This window comes from Acyrthosiphon pisum, chromosome A2 (genome assembly GCF_005508785.2).
Source record: "Acyrthosiphon pisum isolate AL4f chromosome A2, pea_aphid_22Mar2018_4r6ur, whole genome shotgun sequence".
NCBI lineage: Eukaryota > Metazoa > Arthropoda > Insecta > Hemiptera > Aphididae > Acyrthosiphon > Acyrthosiphon pisum.
Genome location: NC_042495.1, coordinates 33,559,430 through 33,585,859, shown reverse-complemented (window position 1 = coordinate 33,585,859; position 26,430 = coordinate 33,559,430). Strand labels below are relative to the sequence as shown.

General features: G+C 30.3%; 1 protein-coding gene across 3 annotated transcripts in view; it reads right to left on the bottom strand.

The window, feature by feature from the left end:
• Positions 1-26,430, bottom strand: part of LOC100159234 (RNA-binding protein fusilli) — a 79,693-nt gene that overhangs the window by 43,883 nt on the left and 9,380 nt on the right. For all 3 annotated transcript variants that reach the window (XM_001946820.5, XM_008186769.3, XM_016806011.2), the window contains exon 3: positions 6,830-6,976. In XM_001946820.5, coding sequence (XP_001946855.2) covers positions 6,830-6,976 — 147 coding nt within the window. The remainder of the gene's footprint in view (positions 1-6,829; positions 6,977-26,430) is intronic.

Here is a 26,430-nt window from a genome sequence, read left to right as displayed (position 1 = left end):
AAATATACAGGGTGACTTATAAACAAATTACAATATCGTACATTCGTACATATAAATGTCATACTATTGTGATTTGTGTTACCCATATATAGTACCTATATTAGACAGTGTGTGGAACGTACAAATTAGGCGGATAAATAGGTGGGTAACGATCATTAATGATAATGAAAACTTGTTATCGTCTATCACTCAAAGTCATAGTATCAAAATAGTGTATGGACGTACCAATTAGGCAGATAAATAGGTGGGTATTTATTAGATATTTTATATTTCGCCCTACGTCGAGTCGGGATAGGTACTATTATCAGCTTGTAGCTTATCGTATTTTCCCGTAATTTCGTATACGTTTTGCTTTAAATTGAGTATATTTGAATGTATATTAGTTAGCTATATTTAATTGAGTATAATATACAGATGTAACTTTTTCCGCCGTTTAGGAACTTACATATGTCCATGTAAAAATAAAGAACCTAAAATTTAAGCGGCGCAATTGGTGTACTGACCTAAAATTTAAGCGGCGCAATTGGTATACTGACCTAAAGTACAAATATTGTTTTAGGCGCAATGGTCCATGCCCGTAGTAAGTACCTACCTACCTACATGGAGAAATATATATTATATTGTTTTTTTTTGCCGCATTTAAAAATGTTAAATTAAAACATAACGAATATACAGTGTTTAATTAGTCGAGGAACATTTTTAAAATTATAAATAAATATATAGGATATTCATTTTAATCGATAGTAAATATTATAACTTAGACTACCTACCCAACTATTTTTATCAAACTATATTATTATTTCAATATATATCGCACGATCCATATTCTTTAGTATCAAATAATAACATAATGACGGAAGCCAATAACTGTCTGCATACGACATATTTTCACGAGAACCAATATTGACTTGAATCAAAATTTGTGTATACGCTTTTGTTTTATTTATAGTTGAACAATTTATTAAACGCGCCGTTATGAGAATAAATGTTTCGTTATTAATCTCCAATTCGCCATTATTACCTACTCGATATTTCTATAAATTATGTTTTAAGAATGACGTGGTACTAGCGATTTTTTTTTTTTATTATTCTATCGTTATAACGGAACTTGGACCGTAAACAATGCTAATACCTTATACTATATACATAATGTATATAAAACGTTTCGAATCGGAGTCCTCAACCGACAACTGGAACAAAATCGTTAAACTGTACTTGCCACTTTTATTAGGGCACTTTGTGGACTGGCTTCTTTACCAACCTGCTCGTCATTATACCATCAAGAAACAGGAGGAAGGGAATAAATAAATTTGATAATTTTTCCCGAAAACCTGAACACCTTGATCAACCGAAACCGAATCGACCGAAACCGTCATGGCGAATGGTGCAGCAGACGATAATGATGATGATGACCGATAGGAGTTCACTATATAAATATAACAATAGGTAGGTACCTATAGCCTATATAGTATATATTATAATAACATAATAACAATAGTCAACAAATATATTATACCTATACAGTGCAAATGGAGTCAAATAATAACTATAATATACCACTAAAAATGTTATGATTAAATAAGAATACATCTGTATCCTCGACAATGAGAGGGGGAGGAGGGTAAAGTATAAATTAAACTAAGTTTTTTACAGTTTTCGTATATAATTAATAAATACATTTATTAATGGTAAAAAGGCAATTGGGTGGGGGGTTTACCCAAGGCTGAACATAAACGAGTTAAAAAGTTAATTTTGTTTTAACTTTTTCAACTTAAATAATTACTTTTGAGGAGTAATATTGTGCAAACAGACCCTCCTCTACCGTCGGTTCAAAACAGAAAAAAACTAGTTATTTATAGCGTTTTATTAACTTAACTGTAACTTACTAAATTTCTTGTTTAATTAACGTGAAATTAACGAATTAATCTTTCATTTTAAAGAATAAGTTAAGTTAATTTATTTTGTTTTTGATTTTATTATATTTCACTATTTCAGTCTATTTCGTTTTCATGTCAAAAAATATTTACCGTGAATTGTTTAAAGTAAAACAATTATAACATTCGAATCTAACTTATATGGAAATACTGCATATAGTATAAACACTGTAGTCTATAATTTAGTTTTAGGTTGAAAAAAAAATTAAGTACGCTAGCGTTGTATGAAAAAATTAATAAAAAGTTAACAAAAAGTGTGTATTACCTTTTAACTTTTTGTTATTGATGCATATTAACTTAAATGAGTTTAAAAAAATCGTTAACTTGCCCAGCCTTGGGTTTACCACCTGACCTCCCCTGGATATGCCACTGGGCGCGGCACTGTGTTTCCTCGTTTTAGACTTTTTTTAAGAAAACGCGATGGCTCAACCTGACGTGCCTACATAGTACATACAATATAATATAGGATCGGACAGAAAAATGTGGAACGTGTTTGACCAGGCCATATCGAAATGAGTTGTGTTGTTTCATTGCTATTGTAGCGGCAGAGTGCCGAGTGCTGACGTTGCGTCAATTCGATTATCAATATATCTACCAAGAAAACTAAATAAACAATCCAAGTGTGGATTAAACTGCTGAAGAAAAAGTGTTTAACAACCTGTTGTAAATTTAATCCGAAAATCAACCGTAGAATAGTTTAAAACTGTCTATATATATACGTAACTACACTGCAGTAAACCTAAATTATTTAACGTGACAAATATCATGTACCAAGTACGTATAATAATTATACAAAATATATTTAGGTACCTACCTATATATATATAAATAGTTTTCGACTGTTGCAGTAATAATGCAACGACGACGAGCAGTGAGTTGTCAAAAACTAATAACACTGAGATTTAAATCTAAAGACTAATTCGTTTAGACTCTGAAGTCAATTGTATACACCCAAGGGCGATATGTCCTAGTTTGTACAACGAGTAACTGATTTACGTTATGAAGGTTTGCGACATCTCTCGTTGAAAAATTATAGGTACCTGTGTTCAAATAACGGGTTTTTGCTCATAGTTCGGTGGTTAAGTATAATACATAAACAGTATACGTACCTGTTGATTACTTACATATAATTATTGTATTCTAGTAGTAAATCGTATATAATAGGTACATTGCATTTCACCGAAGTGCATTGCAGTAGGTACATAAACCTGTACGATATGTTTAAAAAAACATTTCACGGATGACGATAGGTCAATAATAATATTATTATATTATTGTATTTTTTAATAAAAGTCTTATCAAATAAAACCTTGAGTCTGAGAGTGCATTGGATTGGTATGAAATTCTATTTCGCCGACAAGTAGATCAATATCCAAAACCAGTTTAACGGTGCAAGTAAGCTGTAAGTACCGGATTGTGAGCGGTATATACCAGTATTACCGGGTATATGTATAATTCCGGCATACGTATACAGTTTTTGAGTTTTATATATATAAACGTCACTACTACTACTACTACTTTCGATCATAAGCGAAACCGGTTGATAGCAATATTATAAGAGTTCGCAGAAGCTATAGCCGTCCTTTTTCTAGGAATATAATAACATCGTTATCACATCGTCGAAGAAATTGAAAATGAAAGCTTACAATATTATAATAGGTATGCAGCGTACAGGGTTGAATTAGATGAGTTTGTTTCCCCATACCAAAAGAAAACCCAGCGTGGAAAAGAGAAATACAAATTCGACAATTCTATTTATTTATTCGATGGCATACATCTTATATAGTAACTATAATACACTTCCTATTATAGGACTGAACAATAATTTATAATTGTGTAAATCGTAAATGCAGGACGATAATCGTTAGGTATAAATATACATGTTACACGGTTATCTCATAAGTTTTCGATTTTTTTAGTAATTTTTTTAACATTAATTTCTATTCTGTGCGACATAATACAGCTCACAGTGTAGACATACTTTTTATGACAACTGACAAGTTTTGGAAAATAATTAAATAAGATCATCGTGGTTAATGGTTAACAGATAAAAAATCTATATCATATACACATTAAAAAAATATAAAAAATAATATAAAGATGATTAAAGATAAAATGATTTTAAAAAAAAAAACCCATAATAAACTTTATTACTTTTTCATAAGAAGTTTAACAGGCGGGAAATCGTATTCACATAGATATTAAACGGTATCCGTACCTCGTAAGGTTGTCGTATCTATAGAGTATATGTAAAGATATAATATGTTACAATCTTAATAGAAAAATAATGACTAATTATTATTTTTTATTCAAGTGACTTGTAATGCTCGACCATACACGAGATTTCTAAATCTTCTAAATAAGAAGAAACTAAGTTCAGTAGTTCAGACCATATTATAGTTTATGTCCTTTTCGTGTACCTTGCTGTACCTGTTGGGTAGATCTGGATTTAATGCACTAATTAAGTACGCACTGAATTATGCGAATTGCCAACGAGGACCCATCCCTTATAGTTCCATCTAACATTTTTATATCTTAGTTATTGTCATAATATAATGTTGTATTATGTAAGCCACTATCTGTATTTGTGAATATTACATTTTATATGGTTTATATCCCAAAAAAATAACCGTTAATTATACAGTTTTTATTTTATGTCGAAAATCTAACTAGTCACTAATATTTGTAACTATATAATAATAGTAACTATGAGCATACCCATATATAAAAGTGGACGATTTTTTGTTCAAGGTAAACGAAAACCTCATAGTAGTCATTGTTGTTATGACTTAATACTTAAAATTTGGAACCTCGGTAAAATTATACACAGTTCACACACACAATATATTTATATTTTCGTTATATCGACTTATGCAAATTGTGGCAAAAAAATATAATTTTAGAACCATATCCAACCAAAAGGCAACACCTCGCAGGAGATGACGGGCAAAGACAACTTTATAATGTGAGTACACGGCCCGGGTTGTAGCTCTTTTGAAAACCTGATGCCAAATCTCGTTATTTTTTCACTAGCCGCAGCAGTGTGCCCCGCACTCAACAGGTTATCGGATGTTTCGTGTATCCGGGTGCCGCACAGTACCTACATTGTAGATGTATTATAATAAAAACGCAAATTATATGAACACATCACCGATTACCTTGACGGTTTGCCTTGGGTAAAACAGACATCCCTCCCCTATATTGTACGAACAAATATTATTAACACCGCGAGATAATATAAAGTGTGGTGATATTGTATAATAGTGATGGTCTAATATATATATATATAAACTGTAGGCATATAACCGCAGTTGCAGCTGCTGTAGAACGTTATTATTATTTATTATACGGTGTTATAATATGTTATCAGCAGCTTTACACGCCCTGTGGCCCTACATGCAGGTGTATACACATCACAACTACGGCGGTCGCGTGTTGTAATCGACCCACAGGAAACTGATTAACACGAGGTACTCCGCGATCATGGTGTGTGTTAAGCACTTATATATAAGTACACTGTGGCGGATACCTGTTGCGGAACATATGCGGGGTTGATCACCCTGTATAAAAACAATATAGGCGATCGCGCTCGGCCACCCGTGGAGAGGTAATATAAAAAAAAAGCCCGTATTTAGCGTAATATTACTGACTACTGTCTGTCCTGGACGAAAAAATTGAAATCACGTCGGACAAACTCTACTTGGCACTTAATAATAATATAATATTCTGATATACGATAAATGTGTATGACGAATTCAGTGTTGGGAATAGATAACTAATAATTTATCTAGATAAAGATAAAAATTAATAATTTGGTTTAGATAAATATCAGATAATTTCATGTTTAATTTTGCAAATATTCAGTGATAAGTATAGGCAATAATTCAAAAAAAATTCTCTGACTCGATTTAATAATAATACAAAGAAAGAGTTAAATTTCAAAAGAAAAAAATAATAAATGCTTTTAAAATAATATTAATAATTCAAACCATGTTTGATCTACAACGTAAAATCATTTCAAAAGTTCTATCATTTAAACTATTACGTCCAGGTGTTAAAATTTGAATTGCCTTGCTAAATAACCTCTTAACTGGTGCTAAGGATGGAATTGTAGGATTATATTTTATAAATACCTCAAATAATGGGGTATAAGTTCAAAATGTCTGTCTTTTTCTTTGAACTTAAGAAAGATATTGCTTGTAAATTCGCATTATTTAAAGTTTTCGTCGTTAGAACCATTTTTATTTTCTGTACCTACAGACAATGCTATAAAATAAACGTTTGTTTTCCGTGTAATAGGTTTACGGTATACACAAAATAACGTAAATAACATTTTTTTTTAATTTTCAAACTCAATATTACTCAGTATTGTCTGTCCTGGACGGAAAAATTGAAATCACGCCAGAGAAACTCAACTCGACACTTAATAATAATATAATACTCTGATATACGATATACGTATGTATAGGTACCTATGTATGACGATACGAGTTCTGCACGACTGTCGATGCATTATGGGCTTTGAATAAATATGTAAACAGCATAATATGCATAATAAAGAAGCCAACTGACTATATTATATATAGTCAACACGTATTGCTCGCGACCTCGTGGTAGAGTTATATCACAAGTAGGTATTTGCATTAAAAATGGACACGACTGATCTAAATAAATGCTAAAATCGTCGAGCGAACTCCGCTGACTAATAATAATATACAATTGGATGAAAGTTGTTCACTTGTACGGCAAACGTATCGATGTCAGGTGAAACATTCATAATATTAAAAATTTACTTATATATAGTATTATGGAAATATTCTTTACTATCGCCACTTGAATATTGTCATAAGTTCGGGGGATGTATACCTATTTATTATCAAATATTAAAAACTAACCTTGTCGATAGCATCCTGCAGGGGAATACCGGAAGTCTTGACCATTTTCTCAGTGATGCCTATGTCTGACGTGACTTGATCAGACAGCATGTTTTCGTTTTGGTCAACTTCGGTCGGCTTCACCAAATATTGCTGGATGCCTACAACCTGAAATGAAAAATAAGACAATTAAGAAATAGGTAGGTAAGTAAGTGTATTATTTCTGTTGGTCTGTATGCTTAAAACAATTTCAGCTTTAGAAATAGAAATGCAATTTATACGGGGATTTGGGGTTTGCGTAGCTTGGTAACTTTCCAAAAAATAAAGCATGTCTGAACATACATAAATAAATAAAATAATACAACATACCGGTAGAACGGGCACTAATGCACTTCTCAAACCGTATACGTCATTAACCTCCCGAAATACTCGTCCTGTAGCTATATACGAGTATACGTAGAGAAGAGAGAGAGAAAACAAAATAATAAAACTTGAAGAATTCCTAGTGAACTCGGCTTAAATATCAACGATATTGCTTATAGAGTGGTACTTATACCGTAAAGAGGCAAACACGTATATAAGCAAAGAGCCACGCAGCTTACACTGCTTTATAATTCTTCAGTTGATCAACTACAATCCTAAAATCTTATATTTAAATTAAATAGACGAGAGACTACCTATACAATTTGATTATGTCGTCCAATAAATAAAACAATTGTCATCATTATAAAAATACAATAAAGTATAATAATAAGTCTTTGACGATGTCTCCGAAATCAACGTTGGAGTTTAATGGATGTTATTTACCAAGACCGGTTGTCAACAACTTTCGGACACGTTGTAATTTAATATTATGATGTGTGCTGCAGGTATATAATATTATACTAATGGACTTGAGCGTCATTGATATTTTTATTATTAAAGACATAAATAATATGATTTTTGGTTATGACGTAAATATATTACACACATTTAACGTAGCTTACAAAAATTAGAAAAATATTCAATTTTCTGGTAAATTTATAACTCATAAGTAGCAACCGTTTAGTATAGCATATATCAATAGTATATTAAACACTCATATAACAAATCGTAACAAACAATTGACGAAACCTATACACTTATAAAATCATTTTTATGATATCCGAAGGCTTTTTAAAAATGATTTTCCAGCTGAAGTGATGAGTAGTTATCGAAAAGACAAATTGTCGAGACTTAATTTATACTATAAATAATAATTTAGGACAATCAAACATTTTAAACGTATAATCATTATATTTCAATACAGGAGTAGACGCGCAGAGTTAAGATTCTATGTGGAGGTACCTATACGGCTATACCTAACTGAAACGTACATAACACTTTATTCAGTTTTACACGCGCTCACATTACACAGGAAAAAAACATTCATAACGTCTAAAATGTCAATTTTACCAAAGAACAAGTATTTTTAGGACAACAAATTACATTCACAGTACGTATCACTCATGTTTTATATGTATATGTACATGTATATATATATATAGAGTACTATCAATGAAAATTGATCCATTATATTTTAAATCAAATTACTAATATATATGAATAATACATATAATATGCAATAAATAATAATTAATTGTAAATAGCTTCAATTTTAAAAGTAAAAAAAATTTTGAATCACTAAATTATGCTTAAATACCATGTAGTATGTCAATCATACATAGTAAACTTTTCAATAAATTGTGTTCTTTGATTATAAAAATACCTTTTAATGTTATGGGTACCTCATCGTGTTATTTTTTATTCGATAATCCGTTCCAAAGATTAAACAACAATATATATAAATTATTGAACAAACGGTAAACAAAAATACAGTTAAGAATTAAGATTATTGTCTAGGCAATTTTAAGTTATTGGGAATATCCACTTGATTACTATTGGAGCATGAAGATCATTGTGAAATTAGATCATTTCAAAATATTTTTTTAAAAAAACCCAATCTCTGGATATTATAGCAGAGGACAACGGTGTTATATTATTATTATAATACACGAATGCATCAATTATTAACTAATATTACTATAGATTTTGCATCCAAAAAAAATAAATTGTTATTAAATAAAAAGTAATATGCTTTACATAAAATATTACAGCTGCAAGCCTCAGTGGCGCATATAGAGCGGACGGAAGGGGTAACCCCCTTGTTCGAACCCTCGTCCACTCCCCCACTGGCGAGCCTGCATAAACTGTAAATATAATATGTAACTGAAAAAATACGAATTATAATTTTAGAATGGTTAGAAATTAACGTTTACACCAAAGTGTAAAAAATACAAATAAGCATTGTAGTACGATAAAATTATTATTTAATAATAATGCTAATATAAACAAGTATACAAATAAAATGATTAGTAAAATTGTATTGGGCACTAGTTTTTTGGGTACAAAAAAAGTATTCAAATGCCTTTTTTTCTAAGAGAGTTTAAAACAGTATGCGAATATTTTTATTTGAATACATTTCTTCAAATACTTTACAAGACTGGATTTGGGCATAGATGGACGATAGGTAGTATTATCAACCTATCGAGGGATGGACGGTTGGGTGCTGCAGTTTTGCCCCTATTATTTTACTGAGTAAATTACTAATAGAAAATAGTTACAATAAATGGGAACACAATAGGTATAATTAAAGCACAATATTGCATATAACTATGTATTGTTGAACTTATTGCTCATAAAGTATATTGTTTAGTGTTTACTTATCTATACCAAACGTTTTATTATTTATAGACAAAAAGATCATGTAGGTGTGTAGGTCCTTATAATTAATATAATAACTTATGGGTAATATACTACAACGTTATACAATGCATGACATTTTTTTTTAGATTATACACGTTACATAAGTACCTTTATAAATTATAAAGGTACTTATGACAAAGTAGTTGGACTACTCTTCTAATATTCAAATTGCTCAATCTATTCTTCAAATAATTATTAATATGCATATTATTATACATTGTACATAACAATATAACTGCGAGAGTAGGCGGGGGGGGGGGTCTCAATACTCATAGACCCCTCTCAAAAAAGTTTGGAAAGATTGTATACAAAGAAACATGTTGTCATCTAAAATTAGTAGTTAAATAATATATTTTAACACCCCTCCTTCCAAGCTTAGTTAAAGCCACGAACGAGCTGAAAAAAGATAATGTATATTTTTATTACACAATGTACGAGTATATACTGCGTGTCCTTAAAAATAATACGCACACTGTTCGTTTAATCGTCGTTCTCACACGTCGCGCAATCGGCATTTACAATCTCGCGGGTGCTGATGATCAACATTTGGGTGGCCGCGGGGTGGGGGGGGGACCAGCGACGGCAGCACCGAAAAAACGAGCGTCGTAGGTGATTTAACAACGCGCGAATCTCCTTTCTAAACGCATTAGTTCGTTTCGAAACGATGGACCAGATAAAGTGGGAGAACGAATAGGAGGGTAAGACTCGCAACAACAACAATGAACAAAATAACAACAACAACAACAACGACGACGACGACGACGGCGGTGGCGATATAATCGTCATGACTCGGGAACAAACAAAAAAAAAGCCGAATATAAAAGAAGAAGAATTAGATGGAAACTTAAGAAAACGACGACTCTGCGTGGTGTTACAAGACCGGTGGCGGGGACGCAGTGATGGCGGCAATATTGTGTTGTTATTCGTGGGCCAAAACTTTTGACTATGGATGAGTGAGCGAGCAGGCGGAACGACCAGGAACGTTCCGAATCTCCGAGAGACCGTGTCGCAGCAAACGACCAACAAAACGAGACGGGGCGAAAAACCGATGGAAAAAAAACGGCCAAGGAAAATAATAATATAATAATATTAATACGTCATAAGGAACGCGCGTGACGACGTCCGCCTCCGCCGATGCCCGCAACGCCACCTACCTGTTGCGTAGTACCTGCGGAGCGACGTCGGGCGCTGCTGTGCCAGTAATGTCATCGCTCCCCGAGGCCTTCCAAAACTCTGCGGCGTAGAGGTCGTTCGCCCCCGCCACCGAAGACTACGACGACGTCCGAGTTCGTCGAGCGAGACGAACGCTGTAGGTATACATTCTTGTACCACGATTTCGGCGTGGTAGCCCCGGCTGAGGCGCGGGGTCCGCCAAACACTTTGCGGGGGACGAGTTCCGGAAAAAAATTTCGACAACCCGTAAACCAACCCCCCGCGGTGTACCATGCACGTAAATGTTATGTAAGTACATATTACACGCAGAGCGGTTCACCCCAATCGTGTTTAATCTGATATTTATTATTTCATTCAAATTAAAACGATTTTGGAATTTTTAAGCATATACTTAAATAATTAATCAAGGACCATAATTATAAGATTTGAGGATTTTTTTTTAAATCAGAACCAACCTTTTATCCTGTAAATTATTAATTATAGATGAATTTTTTTTTTTAAATGTTAATGTATCGAAATCAAAATTCGAACATGTAGTTTCTAAGTTATTAGTATCTATATATAATAGGTTAAGGATAATAGGTTACACACAATATTAAACAGATACCTATATGTAGAGAGAGTATCTAATATTGGATCTAGTATTTATTAATAACTTACTTTTAAAATCCATCTTCCAAACCCATTATATCATGAACCTTAAGTACATGAAGTTAAAAAAACTCAAAAACTACTCGTTTGAATTTCGATGTATAGTATAGATACATCAACATTTTCAAGTCACCAGATTAACAATATTTACAAGAAAAAATAGTGATTCTATTTTGAAAAAATTAAGATGATAATATTATAATCACCGCATAACGCTCCTTTGATCGTAAGACAAGGCTATGTATTTGGCCCTCAAATGTATATTTAAATGTTTCGATCAGGATTTGAATGATTTCATTATAGGTATTAAAAAGAAAAAAGGGGATGATCATGCTTGGTGATTCGCCCTGCATAGTAAAATTTCTGAGGGGAGTTGCGCTGCCGAGGACTATACCAAGTGATCTACAAATGTGTTTCATTGTCAGCTATAGTTCGTGTTTATGAATATTAATAGTCCTTTAGAATAAACGGCTTGCGAGAAATTAAAATAAAAAGCTGAATAATGCGTAAATAATGCATTAATGCATATCGTTATTCCTTAGCCATATGTAAAATACGGAATCGTTTCTTATCCGCCCGATACTAGAATCAAAGTAATCTTACGAGTTTTTTTATGACATTCTGCACACGTGAAATATATCACGAATTATAATATCACCAACACCATTCGTACTAAATAAGTATCTATATAAATCTCTATTAGTTTTATAATGATTATTGTTCTTTTTTTTAATTTTAAAATTATTGGGTCCATCTTTGTTTTTGGAACAGTATATACCAAATTGAATCTACTTTTTACTGTCGGGAGGGGGAGGGGGGGGGGTTGAAAACATAAAATGTCCAGTAATTTTCATAATAATTGGGAAAAAAAAATTACGGAAAAACGGGAATATAATAATAATGAAGAAGATTATGTTCATCATTTATCTCATTAATAAGCGTTTGAAGTTCAAATTACGACAAATTGATTACCTATATCTAACGATTTTAGTTATTTTGTTGTAACTGAAACTTTTCACCATTCTGTACGTACCTATCAATATTTTTTTATACACAATGCAATTTACAAAATATTTAGGTTTAATTTAACTAGTTATATTCGATCTATTCAATCAGTTCTACACGTCTACGGTATACTTCAGTATTGATTTTTAAGTCGAAAACCGCTATAGTACCTAATATTATATGAAATAATATTTTAATAATAATTACTATCTATAATATTATATTAATATATGCGATATTTTTGGCAAAATTAGTTTAATCTACGGTATTATACTAATAGTAGATACTAATAATTATAGTAATACCACATGACTATATATTATTATATATTAATAAGTAACTGTATATTATATATATTAGCGAAAGTTAATATATCTAGTATATACATCTACTACATACAAATCAAGGTCTATAGAAGTAAAAACATTCTCATGTTATTTATAACGATGATCATATTATATTTTATATTTTTAATGTCTGAATTATAATTAAAATCTTTATTTAATGTAATAAACCGTAATATTGTTTTAACATTTGTAAAAATTAAATATTTTGCTCATAGAAAAATTCATGTGTCACTGCATATTATAGTTAAGTTTAGTTCTTGCTATATGGTATTGGTAATATGATTTCGAATAGAAAGTTTTATATTTATTACGTGTACTATAAAATTAAAAAATTATGTATAATAAAAAAATTTTAACGTAGGTAGTAAAAAAGGCATACTATACCTAATTATGTGATGTGCTTTATAAAATTGCAGTATTTAAAACGGGATATTTATTAAAACTAAAATTATACTATTATTATTTATTTCCGTTGTCAACTAACTATTTGAACATCATACACATATTATTACTATGTCATAAATCTATACATACCTACATACTTAAATCAGTAGTTTTAAATATATATAGGTATTACCTATATTATATAATAATATGCAGTAATACATGATATATCAAAAAATGTGGTAGATATGTTTTATAACATCGAATATCGATAGTCATAGGTTCACTTATGTTTACTGAATTTTCAACCCGAAATAAACAAAAATATATTAAAAAATTATTATCATTGTTAATGCTATCTAATACATTTTTTTAGATTATCACGAGTGATTCATGTGTGTATCAATGTGTATTCCTGTTTCATATTTAAGATGTGTACTATAATATAATGGTCATTGGCTGTCACAGAAAATTTTCTGATATTTAATTTGTTTATACAATTTATGGTTGATTAAAATGTATATTTTACTAAAATATCAATATATATTATAAGTACCTACCTACTTAATAGGTAATTATTAATAAATATCAACAGACAGAAAATTATAGGTAGGTACCTGTGTTATAATGGTTCACTATTTAATAAAATCAATTCGTTTTTGGACAACTTAATTATAAAAAAGATTTTCGTCCTACCTATCCCGGAAATCAACATGAATCGACAGAGTCAATTCCCATCTGTTGTTTTGTGTACATTTTACAACCCCGTTCTTTATAGACTTTGAGAACCCCTCGAAAACTAGGACCGGTTTCTTACACACGTCCCTGTCTTCATGAGATTTAAACTGGCAAGTCCTTTCTCCTCCAAACTTCTATTTCCCTCGGGGAAAGATACGGTATATTTTCTGAGTTACAGACGATACAAAACAATCCCAATAATGCCTACGTATTTATTCTATATTATAATATACATTTATATTAAACGTAAAACGTACCTAGTGTTGGAATTGCATATTATGGTCTATTTCCTTAAATATATTAAGCAGTGTATACCTCATGTATATTATAAAATATATTGTATAAGCTAAGAGTTATGTAAGTATACAACACAACAATGATAATAATAATAACATTACTTATTATTATAGTTTAAAAAAAATTATAAGTTCAGATTAAATTGTTGCTGCAGATAAAAATGAATAACCTTATGTTAACTTACATAACCGAAATTATTTACTACGAACATTACAAAGGACTTTATAATTATTATAAAATGTAATATACCTTTTAAATGAACTTATATATATTTATTTTATTGAAAAGTATTACCATTATGTACCTATACCTTTTTTAGAAATATTTTTTTTCATTATTTGTTGTTATTACAAAACGAAATTTTTTATAATTTTTTAAGATTTTACTACTTTTTAAAAGACAGCCAGCACATATTTTAAATTCCTTATTAACTATTACGAACCTGAATATTTAATATAATAAAAATACGATAAAGTTTAGATGAGCGAAGTAGTAATGAACACATTTTCGGAATATGTCTGTATCACTTCGCTCATCGAAGCTTTTAATAATTATAAACTAAAACTAATCAATAACTCGTTAGAAATTCGACTTTTAAACGCAAAAAAATTTTTAGAGAAATATTCTGCTTTGGAATACGAGATTAGAAGTACTTAATATGCTGTCATTCAAAAAAGTAAAACCACGACATGTCTTCATTTTGTATAAAAACATTTCATTACATTCACTATCATAATATTATATAGGTAACTAATAACTAATAACTATTTATATTTTTTGTAATAATTATTATTGTCACGAATAAATTATAATGCAAGTTGATCCCGGATATCGTACTATAATTTGCATGCATTTGCCGATTGTATTCAATGCAGCCTATTTTGTATAACACACATACATATTCATTCAATTTTAAATTTGCAACAAAGTTATTAGTTGTTTTTTTTTTATATACCCTGCATAATAAATGTATTATTGAAATCACAATTAGTGGACTGTATATTATCACCAGCCGTCGGCCAATATGGTGATTATAAGGATAACTAATAACTAAGCAAGTATAATGATGCTAGTGGGTTAAATGTGATTCGATGATTATCATACACCAAATAAACATAGGTTTTATTTCCTTCCATTTAATTGTGCACAGTCACTCAATATAACGTCTTAGGCGAATGTCTTAATTATGATATGAACTGCCATAATCATATTGTATTTAATTTGATCATTCATCAAACGGTTATGTGTACAGCCGCACAAGTGCACAACTTACGAAAAGCTAAAAAGGAAAACAAAATCTATTCTTATTTGATACATGTGGTTGAGCAAAAAAAAAAGATGGATAATGATTAGGGCTAGGAAAATAAAGCACTAAAAACCTACAACAAAGGAATTAAAAAATTGCCAAAAATGCTACAAAAAAAAGCATTTTAACCAAGAAAATGCAACTAAAAAAGACTTGAACATTTTAAGTTTAGCTGAAAAATATTTTTAATATCAAAAAACAATTTATTTAACACATTTTTATATGTTCACACTAAGTAATTCTTAGAGCAACTAAGCACAATTTATAAATATTGAAAAAAATAAATTAATAACTGTTTTATTAAATATCGATAAATGTCAACGTATTACGTAATCACTACTCCCCACTCGGTAATCACTTTGACAAAATCTAAGAATCTATTTTCAGATAAGGCGATAATATTTCACTACTAAATCACGAAATAAGTATATATAATAATACAATTAAAATAAATTAATAAATAATAATTAGGATAAATATGTACGTAAATGTTCTAAAAATGTTAAATATGACTATATGAGTATAATTAACAAAAACTAATTAAAAAGCTAATAAACTGACAAAAAAGTACCAAAAAGCATTTATTTACGAATAACATTAGAAAATGCAAAAAAAGCAAAATCAAAATTGCATATTTGAACTCTGTGATGAATGAATCGAATTTTGTTTTTGATTAGCTATGTCCTGTAGTACTACACATGCTACAAAATCCTAGCCCTAGCAATGATATTGTGCATACAAAATTTAACTACGCTCTCTCTCTCACACAACCTAAGCTCCATCATTGTCCAATAACGTAATTCTGTAAACACGACGCACTAGTTATCCTTGACTCGTCCTCCGACAATATAAATATAACCACAGCTACTGCATATATAGGGATCTCCTCGAGTTATTTTAAAATATTAATGTTGAATACACACATCTATAGCCTTCGTCATACATCTTAGAAAATGTGCTTTATATTTTTAATGTATTTTTTGGTTGACTTTATTCAGTTCTTAATGTGTACATAATAATTGTAAAGTACTGACTAATGACTATATACTGTCTAATGTATTATAAGTAGGGTTATAGGTTTTTAATGTCCTTTGCATTTTCTCGTTGTCATATGGTAATGTGCTCGTTTTGGTACAAATATCTATCTCCATGTCTTATTGAATGGATGGAAGTACCTACCAAATCTAATTTTGGATTTATATAATTTCTTAATTTTTATGATTATTAGGGCATTGTATGCGTATATTTTAATTTAAAAACGTTGTTCCAAAGTTTTAATGGAATTATATATAGGTATCATAATATAATTTATTCTATCAACGCAAACAAAATGTTAATTAATAGTGATCTAATATCTTGCTTTTGAATAATTCCAACTAATAAAATCGATATCGGTCAACCGGAAATATATAACCTAACAGCCACCTAGCTATATTTTTATGATCACTGAATTCAGCATCGTCAAATCTATCATATGAAAATACATTTTTCTATGTGTGATACATATAGAATTTTAAATGTTTTGTACACCTAATATTTTCTTCATATTTTAGTGGATTATGTAAGTAAAATGTTTTTTAATTTTAGGGCATTTTCCAGCCCCAATTATAAGATACCTCGAATGACTTATATTACGAATTCTACATTTAAAAGGACTATAATATTATACAGGAACTCTGACCCAGTTGACATAAAATATACTACACAATTAAATTATTAGAGTGTAGTAAAATACAGTTGGTAAATTATTATGTCAACTATATAGCCTATAGAAGACATAGATGTACTATATCTACTATATATGTGGTATAAAAATCCACTCAATGCGAATTGTTATATAAAAAATTATAATTATAATTACCTATACAGAACCATGTGCAATATTTGTGTTCAGGATGTAAACAAATTAATTAGTACCTATAGAAGTTTCAAAGAAATTTAAATCCGAAATTATAAATCCAAAAACATTTTTTATCAACTTTATTTATTCCCTTAATCGTCTAAAGTTTATCAATATGCCCCCCTAGGCATGATATCAAATTGTCCATAACAAATCTCGACTTTCAGTTTAAAATGCAGCAGTGATTTAATAATTATGTTAATATAAATAAATAAATAAATAAATAAATAAATATTAATCTTCGTTTTTTAACCATCTATAACTATTTTGTATTATGAAGATTGACTGTACCACTCACGTGATAAATTTACTTCAAACCATTTTTTGATTTATTATTTAAAATTGTTTTAAAATGCGTACATAACTAATGTTTTTGTAATATTTAAGGTTTAATTATTCATACATAAATAATATAGGTAGGTACAACAAAGCTGTAACTGGGGAGGGGGACCAGACCCCACTGAATTTTTTTAAAGTAGAAAAATTTTAGCAGTGAATATTGTTTATTGGCTATTGTATTAAAAATAATGTTATACTTTCATCAGAACAATAATAACGATAGGTAATAGAGTTTTATATTTTGAACGTAAAACCTATGAATGTCCAGTACGTATGTATATTAAAAAAATGCTGGTCCACCTCCCAGGAATTTGTTTTCAATTACGGCCTTGCAACTTATAATGCGTTTATTTTTGTATAGATGATATATATAGGAATAATATGATATAAAAAATATATTTATTATATACGTACAATCAATGTGCGTACCATTAAGTTTGGTACAATGGTACACATAATAATAATATATGACACAGAACACAATAAATAATACAATGTACCCGATGTTTTACTGAGATATAGCTCACTAAAATATAAGTATAATGAAATTTACTTTTCATAACAAACTAATAAGTCAGAAGAAAACATATAAATAAAATTTCTCTTTATGCAATAATAATAAGGAGGTGCAACTGTACGGGGACGGTAAACGGGTTCTTCATTCTAGGGTTATAGTAAAAATTATACTCAATTAGGTACATTATTAAAAAAGAAATCATAACATCATATAAATGCAAGGCTGGGAAAGTTAATGATTTTTTTTTAACTCAGTTAAGTTAAAAGTTAATACACACTTTTTGTTAACTTTTTATTAAGTTATTTATTGAGATGAAAACGAAATAGACTGAAATAGTGAAATATAATAAAATTATAAACAAAATTAATTAACTTAACTTACTACTTAAAATAAAAAATGAATTCGTTAATTAAAAAAAAAAATTAGTAAGTTAACAGTTAAGTTAATGAAAAACCAAAATTAACCATAGTGAAGTTAAAAAGTTAAAATAAAATAAGGTATTTAACAAGTTTAACTTTATTACTCGTTAATGCCCAGTCTTGTATAAAATATTTAAAAATATTTAAATTATTTAACTAGGTAATATTTTTTTATGTAAATATACATTTTTTAAAAATCAATGTTTATTTTTAAATAACACGTAATCGATAATATGCAATCGCTTAAGATCGTCTACTCGAATACAGACTACAACAACAACAACAACAATATACAATTATATTAGTTTGCGAGCATTAAACCGGATGTACCTACACGATAACAGTTGTCGTACGATGATATCCGTTGTTCCTAAATGACATACACTGCACCAAATACCAATAATATGATTGAAAAATAGATACTACCGTCAGTTGTACAGATTACAGAATATCTTCACAACAATAAACAGGTATGGTAAATCAAAAAGATCATGTTCTATTTATATCACTATGAAGCAGGGGTGAGGGGGGTCAGGCTGGTGGTAACTTCTTTTCTTCTGCCTCCGTCGGTCGTGCACACACTTTACTTCTGTATTCTTATGCTCTATGGGAATTTCCGGAAACACTTTTGTTCCACCACCGCACCCGTCGACGTGTGGTCGGTTCCCTTGACAACACACAAAAGAAGAAGTCGGCAAGGAACAACGTTTTCGCTTTGCGTATATAAAAAATAGATTAAAATAAAAATAAAAATAAAATACGAATAAAAAAACATAGATAATACAATATAGTGGAAAAACGGAGAAGGGGACATCAAACCGTGAATGCAACAGTGTTCCTTTACCCCTTCTATCTAACCACTATACCGGAGGCTCAGTCACGGTTTGTGGTCATTCGATGTGCGAGAACCCCTTGTGATGTGTAAACGCGCAACGCCGACCTTCGATTGGTATTCCGATTTTTTTTTTATTTATTTAATTTAGCCAATTTAATTTAATACGTCAAAATATATGGTTGCATGGAAAATATTGGAACAAAAATGTGTAAAATTTTTGTTATTTTAATAAGTTATAACAGACATAAATTAATAATTTCTACCTACACAAATATACAATGTACAAAACTGAAACTGTAATTTTGTATTCGTATTTTCAAAAAATGTTGAATTGCAATAAAACATGTTTTACAACTTGAAACGATGCAGTTGTTTTTTTATCGAACTTAAACCAGTCCGAAGGGGACCAAGGTTTCGTCTTGGACATCTTGAACGTGTAAAACTAAACCGGACAGACAAGAAAAGTACATAACATACGTATTTCAGCAATGGTCGGTCATGGTAGGCTAATAAATATTTAATATAAACATTGTGTTGCTCCCCCTTCAAATTAAATACTATCATAATAATTGGCTCATTTTAAAAGTGATAGGTGTCACTAGATATTTCACTATTTAAATATTATTTTTTATCAATTCTTTTCTGACTGATAATGCTGTATGGTATTTTAAAAAAAAAGGAAAACAGTACAAGTACAATATATTGCTATAATGCATTTGGACAAAAATAATTTTTAAGTGTAATTCAGTTGATATTTTTACAAATATTATTTGATTGAAGTAACGAACTTTGAAACGAAGGTTGCAGTTGATTTTTCTTTTGTACAAAACTCAATAACACGCGTATATACTTTATTATAAATTTTAGTGATTAAAAACATCTTAATTATAATATAAAAGAATACCAATACTGTGTTATATTTTTTAATTATTTTTATAACATAATATAGTTGACAAGACATATTTTATTTGATTAAAATATGTATGTGAATAATAATTTATTTTTGTACTACTGTAATATAATTACTTTAACTTTAGATTTTATTGTTATTCAAATGTCCATAAGAAAATGTTATAATATATTGGGATTCGTATATAATATCATATAAATGTCAAGAAATCAATTATGATTAGAAGAAATGAAAACCCATATTCTTTCAGACGTTAAATACATTATAATCATGTGACAATTTCTATTGAATGGAATCGTCAAAATACTATTAAAATTAATATGATATTGCTTGCCTACTCGTTATTATAATGGCTATAGCAGTTGTATTAGTTTCATATTAGTGGATACATTGTAGTGAGAAGGAATATTAATTTTGTATTTAATGATCATCAACTTAATAAGATAATTAATATACTTTAAATATTGCTGAGGTAATAAATTAGATATTTCTATAAACTTAAATATCTCAATAACATACTTTATAAACTAAAATGTAAAAACAAGTTTATAACTAATAAATAAATACATTTTTTAATTCGTAACGAGTTGTATAAATTTAAATATATTGCAATTATATAATAAACAGCCACGTGGAAACAATGGAAACAGAGGTATGGAAATAAAGAAGAGTATGCATGATACCAGTTTGGTGTTTTTTAATTAAATAATTTGGAACTCCATTATAATTTGGTGTACCTATATCAAAATACTACATTGTAGCTTTTGCAAATACGACATTCATGATTTAATTCGAATATTAAATTGTAATATTATACCTAGGCACTTAGCTGTTATATTAATATTATTATTATTACAAATATTTTGCCAGAATATTAAGTAAATTAAATATGATAAGTACTGAACCAATGCGTAAGAAAGTCATCATTTAATACGAACGGATGATAAGCTGATAGAAAAAGCATTTTCTTTTTATCACTGCGCAAGTCGACGCGCTGCAGAAGTGCAGTCGTTTCAAAGTTTCAGTCTAAATCAACCACAACGAATATTATTGCTAATAAAATGTATTTAGCTGCAATAATGTTACAGCAGTATAATGCAATGTATGAAATGTCAGTACGAAACTATGAACGGTGGCAAGTATAATACGATGATGGGAGGAGGAGGAGGAGGAGGAGGAGGACGGTCGAAACCCGTTATGTGTTGCAGCAGCGGCGCGGCGAAGACAGAAGCAGCACACAACAGAAAGGAAGATGATGGAAAAAAATGCGTTCCGTACGCACTTCATCATCACATCGGAGCGGTATTAACGTATTATATTGTAGAGGATAATATGCTGCGCCGTAGAAAATATATAGAAAAAAAAATATTAGAAAAAGAAAAGGCACTGTGCTCGCCGTTCCGAATCCAATTATTACGCTATGCGCACCGCCAGGTATACCACGAATACGCAATTAAATCCCGACTGGAACACAACGAAAACCGCTCGCGATGAAATGCGGCAAAACACTGTGAAACGCAAGAAATATGCAAGAAAATAATGCTCTATCGAAGAGTAGAACTAATTTTATTCTGCAAATATTACAAATAATACGTTTAATGGTACATCATAATACATAGGTACCATATTATAATATAGTTCGTATTCTATATAGACATTAGACATCTGTTGCTATACTGATAATACCTACGTGGATTCGCAGATTAGTCTATAATAATATATAAAATCAAATCTGCGAGAATAAACTACGAGTAGAATTAGGACGAACCCATAATGCATAAAAACTGAATTCTGCAAAGTCGATTGTAACCTACATACGTAAAAAAATGTTACAATGTGTTTGGGCTGTACCTATAGTCTTGTTGTAAAAGATACTTTTAAAAGGTATTCAAGTATAGATACTGATACTTATTTTCAAAAGTATTTAAAATACGTATATGAATACTTGGAAAAAATGTATTTAAGTACAAATACAAATACTTTTAAAAAGTATTTACAGATACTTTCAAATACATTTTTATTATTTTTTTAATGTGTTTTACCTTTTTACTTTGGCCTAATAACCTTATAGATAAATTGAGAAATATGTAAGAAAATAATGCTCTGTCAAAGAGTAGAACTAATTTTATCCTGCAAATATCACAAATAATACGTTTAATATATATAAGTACTATATTATCATATATTAGATTCGTATATTTTGTATAGACATCTGCTGCAATACTGATAATACATGGATTCGCTGATTAGTCTATAATATTATGGTAACTATAATAATATATTAATACATAAAATCAAATCTGTGAGAAGAAACTATTAGTAGAATTAGGACGAACCCATAGAGCATAAAAACTGAATTCGGCAAAGTCGATTGCATACATATTATTATCTTCTTATAATAATATGATTGTAATGTACAACTAAAAAGTATATACCTACTTTACACTTGATCGTATATGTAAAAATACGTAAAAAAAATGTTATGTGTTTGGGATGTATACTAAAATACAATGTGTTGGTTTTTTTTTTTAAACAATATTGATCTTATAATACATTCGATAATAAAAACGAACAATGCGAAAATGTATTTTTGTTATCCAAAAAAAACTAGAGGTATCATATTATTTATGTTCTTAAAGTTTTCTGTAAGTATATTTTTGTTGAATAAAAAAAAGTAAAAACGCGTCAGATGTCAAATTTCACACTAATTTCCGCAAAAATAAGTTTTATTTTCCGTTTACAATTCACAAAAAAATATAACATCAGCGCCTATAAGTTATATAGCACACATGCGAGTATATTATATAGATATAAGTACCTATATATTATATATATTATTAAATACGCATGTTATGCTTATGATGCGTATATATGAAACATATGTGTTTGAGAAGGCCTTGAACTGCTACCACAGTATAACCTTGAACTCTTTGTGCGACATTGCAAGTTACTATATTTTATACCTAAAGTATACTCTTCGCTCTTTTTAGCCCCTATGCTTAAAAAAACCATGTAACGAAAAATGAAAATTCATAATTTATCAGATGTAAATGATAGCATACAAAGGTATAGATCAGCTAGCAGAATAATAGGTATCAGAGACAGAAGAATATCAACTAAAAGATAAATTGCCAGTTATATATATAAGGAAAAAACACTAACAGTATATACCTATTCTTATAATATATACATAATTTGAGTGCAAAATACAAATATATTGATTAATTGATTATAAGCTATAACTTTGAATAATAACTCTGATACGTATATGAAAAACATTATCGGTATACCTATAGGAGGTCAATCTGCAGACATCAATAGCCAATCATGAAATTATAACAATTTTCTTATTTGACGTTTTTATCAATATTATATAATCATCATATAACCTGTATAGATTTGATTTGACGCTTTAACAATTTTTTTTTTTAACAAAATATTAGGGTTGGCCCTGTGTAATAATTCTGTCAATGCAATGTAGTATACAGTTATAAAAATCGACGAAGGACACAAACTCGACTACGATTACAAGGTAGGTTAGGTAAGTATAGTACCTGCATCAAACACGAGGCATTTAGAACAGCTATTGCAACCGTTTTCAAACATCATACCTACACGTTTTAAACGGCCAAATAAATGTGCACACGTAATATTATTATCTCAATCACACTGTAATATAATACCTATACATCAGCTAGGGACAAGGCTGTTCAGCTGATTAGACAGATAAAATGACTTTTTTAAAAAATCGAATTTTTACCGGTTATAACGCATTATTTCTGCAATATTTTGAGACGATTAAGTGCACACAAAGTACGATATAATATTATATTAAATAATTTTAATTTATTGTTTTTTCACTTCCACGATATTATAGTTTAAGTCTTTTTTTTATACGTTCACTATTATATTTTTTGTCTCTTAATAATATAATATTATAATAACGTCCGCCGCATGTGCGTGTGCTCCGAGTTAGAATGTTTTGATTCATATGATAATCATATTTCGTAAAATATGTAGTTATAAAAGTAAAATTACAAACTATTATTATTATGTATTTTCAACCCGTTCCCCCGCCGCCGCCCGGGGGGGGGGGGCCCTCTGCACACCGCACATCATTACGCCGCGCTGTGAGGCTCACACTGTAACCGGTGCGCACGCACACACGCTCACACACACACGCCGCAGACACACACGCAAATACCCGGCCGTGACTAATTGCCCCCGACCGTACCCGAAACCCCCGTGTGTGACGACGATGATCATTATAATGTGTATTTTTACCTCTAAATCTCATTATTTCGACTCGTTCGCGAAAGCCCTAATTTTCGGGGCAGCGTATTGAACGCAATCGAAGAATCATAATTTAATATTAACATCAAAATATTAATACCCATCGCTAAGACGACGTCATCGTTGCGGCAACCCGCCGAACGTCATTTATTTTTTAGAAAAATAATAAATATAGCACGGCCGTCGCTCGGCGCATATACGAAAAATACGCGTCGTCCGGCGCCGCGCCGCCGCCGTCACCCGTATTCCGTTTTCGTGCACGCGGGAAAAGTTGGGCGGGATAAATCGGACGCGCGCGCAGGGTACGGGCGGAGGCGTTCGGCCATTTTGACGCGTCCCTCGCCCACAAACGCCCGGCGGCACTTAATCGCCAGCTGGGTTCAACGTTTACAATCTCGCGTATTTCTACGCGTTATCACATTCGGCCGCAATGGATTTTAATTAATTTCGTTTTACTGTATTCGACAATAAAAAATAGAAACACTATCATATCACGTTTTTGTCATTATAATAATATTATTAAATAAATCATAACACGAAAGCATAATACTCAGACGGATTGTTTTACGTGAATAATCAAAAAAAATATTATGTTTGCTGTTGCAACAGACAACTTACGCGTGAAGACGTTTATAAAGATTCAACGCATCGAGGTTTCCAATTTTAACATGAAAATACAAAAATGTTATGGTATTAATTGTTAACGAGGCACATGTTGTCCCGTGCAGATATCGGAAAACGTTCAAAACGATATTAAAATATAATATTGATACACAGAATTTTCGCATACGTTTGAGAACGTAAGGAGTACTTATATAAAGACAAATGGAACCTATCCTCTTGTTAAATTTAAAATACAATACATATGATTTTTAAATAATAACGCAGCTATATTATACTATTATACTGCTGGTCAGAGGAGGAAAAAAGTTGCAACCAAAAGCTGTAATCACGTGCAATTTGGTTGCTGGGGCGACGAAGTTATGACGCAGTCATGTTGAACGAGCAATCTTTATAATTACCCACCTGATGATTAGTCTAACAAGATTACATCTATGAATAAAAATGCAATCATATTGACCAATATTAATTTTCTTTTGCTTATAATAAATTACAATGTGCAAATGTTACTCAAATCTTTTTTTATGTTGACACATATTATACATGTTAATAATATGAATCGATCAATGCAATGAATGTATATTTATTAAAGTGTACTTGCATTTTTAATTACAGACGGAATATTTAAAAACTTAACTAACCGGCTAATCATATGCCTACATTTTTTATACAACACCGTAAATGTGCGAAGAAACTGGTATCTAAATAAGTATGGTAAAATACTCGCCTTTGCAGTAAATTTTTAAAGTTACCACGTTACCGCGGGTCTTATAAAAAGTGTACTTAAACAATACTTCGTATATATTATAGCTATTATACATAAACTGTTGAATGATATTTTTCGTGAAATATCTCGCAAGCTAAATATCCATATTAATATGTCGTTTAAACCAAACATGAGTGTTGTTCGGGTATTTTTATTATTTAAAATGGGTAACCTATATATAGATAGTAGATGGGTGAATCGTGCCTATATATCATATGTATAATTAAATTCGCGGACCCTGTATCTAATTATTGATAATTTACTGTTGTAGATGCAGTGGCGTCCTCTGCAAGGTGGCTGTGGAAAGGGGTACTCATTTCCCTCCATCATGATCTAA